General features: G+C 45.6%; 1 protein-coding gene and 1 non-coding gene across 2 annotated transcripts in view; one reads left to right on the forward strand and one right to left on the reverse strand.

Moving 5' to 3' along the window:
* Positions 1–1,533: 1,533 nt before the first annotated feature.
* Positions 1,534–1,652, reverse strand: LOC111732249. Its single transcript, XR_002777474.1, has one exon. It is a non-coding gene; the product is annotated as a 5S ribosomal RNA (ribosomal RNA).
* An 826-nt stretch (positions 1,653–2,478) lies between these two features.
* SPINK4 (serine peptidase inhibitor, Kazal type 4) overlaps positions 2,479–6,023 on the forward strand; it is a 7,374-nt gene continuing 3,829 nt past the window's right edge. Inside the window, exons 1-2 of the mRNA XM_011381522.2 lie at positions 2,479–2,539; positions 5,342–5,349. Coding sequence (XP_011379824.1) covers positions 2,479–2,539; positions 5,342–5,349 — 69 coding nt within the window. The remainder of the gene's footprint in view (positions 2,540–5,341; positions 5,350–6,023) is intronic.

The following is a 6,023-nucleotide window of genomic DNA, read 5'->3' on the forward strand; positions in this document are numbered from 1 at the left end:
CAGTTCTGCTGCTCATTTGGTACCAGTCACCCATTCAACCACAAATTCCTAAGGGCAGGAACTGTGTCTGACTTATTCACTGCTATATTAAAACGCATTGAGCTTGGCACCTGGCTGCCCATTAAACTCTCGTTGAATGAATGAATTCTGAATTAATGAATGAGGTTTCCTTGGATACATTGATATCCACAGGGGTGCTATCCAATACCAGTCATATATAGAAGTAAGGCTGATACTTCAGTGGGAGAGCAGATTAGAAAGTTTGTTACTATGGGTGAATCTAGGAAGTGTTTGTCTAAGGAAAGAGACATTGGGCAGGGGGGAATGGAAGGTGAGCTCTGCACTTCACAGGCTGCCCTTATTTTACTCTGGACTTTGAAGGATGCAGAATTTGGGCTTCCTGGTCCCTTGAAGCAGCTAGAACCATCGGCAGCTATTCCTGCCACATTGGTCTAAAGTTCAAAACAAGGGAAGTGACAAACTCCTTTTCTCCCCTCAGTCCCCTTCTCACTCTAACCTAGGACACTGGCAGACAAACTGGGGACCAGATGAGAAATGCAGAGAGGCCCAGGAGTTTCACCATATGTAAGAGTCGGGGCAGGCAAGGGGTTGGATCTGCTCAGCCTGGAGGTGCTTACCTGGGAGGCTAGAGACAGAGCTGGGAGCTCCTAGGGAGTCTCACGGAAGCAAACCTCTTGTGTGAGGAAGGACTCTGTTCAAAGCCATCTAACCATGAAACTGGTAGGTTGTAAGCTCTCCATCACTGGAGGATGAATGACTTCCTGGTGGGGCTGCTATAGGAAGGTCTAAGTGGAAGATGAGTGACAGGACCTAGACGACCTTTAAAGTTCCCCTTTCTTCATGAGATGATGTTCTTGCTTTAGGCCAGGAAGCCATCTTTAAATATTTGCTCTGCCTGGCTAAGCAATGGAAGGAGAGCCACTATCTGACTCAGAGGCATCTGCGGGCTATGCAGTTCCTGAGGAGGGGCAGAAGGATCCTGAAGCTGAGTCATGGACGTCAGATTGGGCTGGGCTGCAGATCTCGGGCTTCTATAAATCTGTAGGGGTGACTGGCTACCTGGGGCCCCCAAAGGGGTTATTCTTGAACAAGAATCCTTCCCATTGACTTATTTAACTATTTTTACAACTTATCTCTAAGCTTGAAATCTTTCAAAATAAAAGTATTTTTAAAAAAACACTGAAATTTTGATTCAAATATTTTTGAGTGAGGTCCAGCATCTGTAGTTTTAAATTCTCCCCTGGGAAATCTAATCTGCAGATGGAGCTGAAAATCATTGATGTGAATGAATTAGAGAAATACATATATAAATAAAATGTTGTTATTCTTTTAATAAATCAGAAATTCTTTGAAAGCAGATAACCAAATATTCATATATATTATATAAATATGGGTAGTTTTAATTAATTAATTAATTTATTTATTTATTTATTTTAGGCGAGGCAGCCCTTGGTTAACCTCACAGATTGCAAGGAACTTGTCCGCTTACAATCCCTTATTTTTTATTTTTTACTCCTACAGCACCTGGTCTTCCGAGGTGGTCTCCCATCCAAGTACTAACCAGGCCCGACCCTGCTTAGCTTCCGAGATCAGATGGGATCGGGCTCGTTCAGGGTAGCATGGCCGTAGACTGGGGTAATTTTAGATATCGATTTTTCTTAAAAAGAATTTTGTCTACATTTAACCCATTAAAATGCAAATAGACAAATAATACATGCAAAGCATGAGGGCATCTTCTTTACAATGTTTTATTTTGCCCCTTTCCCCCTTCTGTCAGCTGTGCCCTCTTTGTGGTGCAAAAAACCAAACAAACAAACAAGAAAAATAAAATATTTCCATGTACATTTATACCTCATTTCATACTCAGCAAAATGTTTTCCTATCTGCTATCACCACTCGCATCTTCTCAGCAGCTCTATGAGGGAGACAGAGACAGAATTATCCTCATTTTGTGCATGGGTAACTTAGGCCCAGTTAAGGAACGTTGCTTTTCTGAGGTTGGCAGAAGCACAGAGAAAGGAATCCATGACTCCAGCCCCCTTTCTCTGTCTCTTGCCACCTGCCAGTTCTTCTTCTTATTATTTATTTCTGATTTTCCTCTTTTTTCCTCTCTCTCTCTGACATGGTTTCTCTGTTTTTCTCTTTCTGCTTCAATTTCCCTCTGCCTCTTGTTCCAGCCCTCAGACTGGCATCAGATTTGCAAGCTGCACAATTTTCCTTACTCTGGAAATCTGACAGGCCCACGGGCACAGCCCCGTGCCACAAGAGAGCTCAGTACCTCTGCCCAGAGCAAGCCCTTTCCGGATGCCAGAGTGCAGAGATTAACTGGATGAGGATCCTAGCCTCGCCATCTGGCCCCAGATAAGATAAGAGTAGGGATGGGCCTTATAAACAGACCCCTATCCTTCCCATGGCCTAGGCCTCAGCTAGCTGAGGCCACGTCAGCCCAGGACCAGCATGGCCATCCGCCTGTGGGTGGTCACTTTGGCTTTGGCTGCCCTCCTCATTGTGGACAGGGGTAAGTGGGCAGAGACTGGATTCTCTGTGGTTTGGTGTTGGCAGGTGAGCTTGGGTTGCGGGTAGAGGCAGGGCCTGGAGCACTCTGAGTTCTCAGTTTTCTGCATATACCTTCTTTCTGCACCCCTCCATTATAGTGGGGAAATCCCTGGGCTAAGAGAAGGGAAATCTGGGTTCAAAAATGACCTAGAATTGTAAAAATCCCCTCTCTTCTTGGGGCCTCCTTTTGTCCGTAAGTGGGAGGTTATTCTAGTTCAAAGCTGCATAGAGCAACTACTAAGCTAAGGAATCAGGGAGGCAGAAGGGAACAGGCCTACCTCAGAGGAGATAGGAAAGGCTGCAGGTGGTGGGTGCTGAAGGAAGCCTGCTCCAGGTCCTCTGAGCTCCTGTCTGCTCTGACTGGCTACGGCCAGGGGACTGAGAGCAACCATGTGAACATGTGGGAACCCTCTTCCTGGGAGCACTTGCACTGGGCTGAACACATGTAGCTGGAATGGGGCCTCCTCAGGGCCTGGGGCACTTTTGCAGTCTTACACTTGCTGTGTATCAGGCATTTTTCTGGGCCCTGAAGGCCTATCAGTGAGCAAAACAAAAAAGGACTTCCCTGATGGAGCTTTAATCTAATAGGGTAGGAGGGACTGGAATTGACAATAAACAAGATAAGTGTAATGTACATTAAACAGTATGTTAGAAGGTAGTAAAAAAAAAAAAAAGCTAATGAAAAAGAATATGGGCAAGGGTGATAGGGATTGAGACAGTGTTGCAATAACAAATCAGGGGAGTTCTCCCTCAGAGGCTCGTGTTTGAGCAAAGCTTGAAGGAGGTGAGGGAGTGAGCCATATGGATATCTGGGAGAATATTCCAGGCGGAGGAAATAGGCAGTGCAAAGGCCCTGAGGTTGGAGCATATCTGGAGTGTTTGTGGTATAGCAAGGAGGCCAGTGCGGCTGGAGGGGAGTGAGAGGCAGGATTCAGAGTGATGGGAGAGGAGATAATAGAGGCAACTGGGAACTACACTGAGAAAGGCCTTGAAGGCCAAAGTAAACTTGGTTTTTCCTCTGAGTGAAATGGGAGGCACTGAAGGTTTTTGAGCAGTTACATGGTAAAAGAATTGCTCTGGCTGTTGTTGAAAACAGACTAAAGGAGAAGCAGGGATACTATTTAGGACCCACCTAGACAAAGCTGTGATATTACAGAACAAGGCCCAGGAAGACATCAAGGCCATTGAGCTCATGGCCAGTCAAACACACATTTCCCCAGTTGAAGATATAGACCCAGAGGCTGGGACCACAGAAAGTGGGTCTGGGGGCTCTGGCCCAGCACAGCCTGCTTACTCTCAGGCTAGCTTTCCTTCCCTAAGTACTTCTCCTGTTGAGAATACGGAGGAGGCCTGCCCTGGAGAGAGTCCTTGTGCCCATTTCAGATTCCTGCCTTGGCTGAGTGAGGAGGGGACACCAAGGTCAAGTGCAGTCTGAGGGGTAAATACAACTTATTCCCACATCCTCCAGGAAGAAACTCTTGACACCACAGAGTTCTGAACTCCTCCTCAAAATGCACTTTTAATGGTAAATTCTTGAACATTTGCTGTGTGGGGAGCACTGCCACATGGGGGCAGACAAGGGAGCCCCAAGGAGCTCAGGTCCATATGGAGGCAGGAGTGACCCAGTGAGGGAGACAGAATGTGGTGGCATGAAAGCAGCTGCTATGGTCTGAATGTTTGTGGCCCCCAACATTCATATGTTAAAATCCTAACCCCCAAGGTGAAGATTGGGAGGTGGGATGTTTGGGAAGTGATTAGGTCATGAAGTCAAAGCCTCATGGGATTTGTACCCTCATAAAAGAGGCCCCAGAGAGTTCGCAAGCCCATTCCACCAGTGAGGACATAGTACGAAGGCACAGGCTATGAACCTTGCCAGACACTAAATCTGCTGGCACCATGATCTTGGATTTCCCAGCCCCCAGAACTATGAGAAATAAATGTTGTTTATAAGCTACATAGTTTATGATATTTTTGTTATAGCAGCCCAAACAGACTAAAACAGAAACCTAAATCTGGGTCTGCTCAAGAAACTCTGGGGGATATCAGGAAATCTGGGATGTGGCATCTGAGCCTTGAAAGCAAGGTATGAATCAATAGGAAGAGAACAGGAATAAAGACATTCCAGGCAGAGGGAATAGTATGAGCCAAAGTAGAGCCTCTTTTGGGAAGAGTAGGCAGAGAGGAATAACTGGGGTGTAGGGACATGAAGAGGTGTACAAGGAAGTGAGTCCAGGAGGAAGTTTGGGATCAGTTCATGCAATGCCCTAAACATAAAATGAAGGAACTCAGTGATCATGACAGAGATCCATGGAAGGGCTTTATATCTTTTTAATGTTTTTTTTGTCCCCTAACAGTTACATACCATGAAATGCACAAATCTTATCAATGAATCTTATTTAATGAGTTTTGATAGTGCATATATCTGTATAACTCAGACCTCTATCAAGATATAGAATATTTCCATCGCCCCAGAAATTTCCTCTTCAGTCAATCCCTTCCCCCAACCCACCCCTAGAGGAAACCACTGCTCTTTGTTTCACATTTGGACTTTTCTAGAATGTCACATAGAAAATTGCATTTATCCCCAGGATGCCCTTGATCTTGACCTGCACACAGTACATAGCTTTTTGCGTCTGGCTTCTTTGGCTCAGCTTCTTTTGAGATTCAGCCATGTTGGTGCATCATCAGTTGTTTGCTCATTTTTATTGCTGAGTTGTATCCCACTGTATATGTGTAACATAGTTTATCCATTCTCCTGTTGAAGGACATCTGGTAATTTCCAGTTTTGGCAACTATGACATAGAAGGGATTTGAACAGTGTGGAGACAAGGCTCAATTTGCATTTCGATGTCCCAATACCGGGACACCAGACGTCACTTAGCTTCAGTTCCTTTCTCTCTCTCTACCTTGGAAATCTCTTATAGTAGCATTCCCAGGAAAAACTAAAACCATAGTGATGGAGAGAACTCCACTTCTGGAGATAGCCCCCTTCATTGAGGCATAGCTCCCACTGAGAAAAAATTCCAAAACCCAAACCTGCCCTTCTGAAGCCTTCTCGTACAGATGGGGACTGCTCTCTGAGGTTAGGAAGAGCTCATCTCTCCCTTGGCCCCAAGACAGCCCTTCAGAGACTTCAAGAAGTATTCACCCTTCTCCAATTTACCTAGACACCTTTCCTTCCTCCTGTGGTGTTAGATACAGCTCCTGTTCCCTCATTCACCTGTCAAACTTGTCAGTCACATCACAGTGTTCTCAGGTCCTGTAAGCAGTTCAGCCAGATCTTGAGGGACCCTGGGCACACCTGTGTGTGTGGAAAGAGCCAGTCTGAGGAGTGACGACCATTGGGCAAATCCCAGCTCTGCTCTTAACAAACTGTGTTGCTTTGCCTGAGCCTTTCATAGGTTGGTCAAGTTCCCCAGGAAACAGACTCAGATCTGCATGCAGTT

The sequence above is a fragment of the Pteropus vampyrus genome, unplaced genomic scaffold (assembly GCF_000151845.1).
Source record: "Pteropus vampyrus isolate Shadow unplaced genomic scaffold, Pvam_2.0 Scaffold436, whole genome shotgun sequence".
Classification (NCBI taxonomy): domain Eukaryota; kingdom Metazoa; phylum Chordata; class Mammalia; order Chiroptera; family Pteropodidae; genus Pteropus; species Pteropus vampyrus.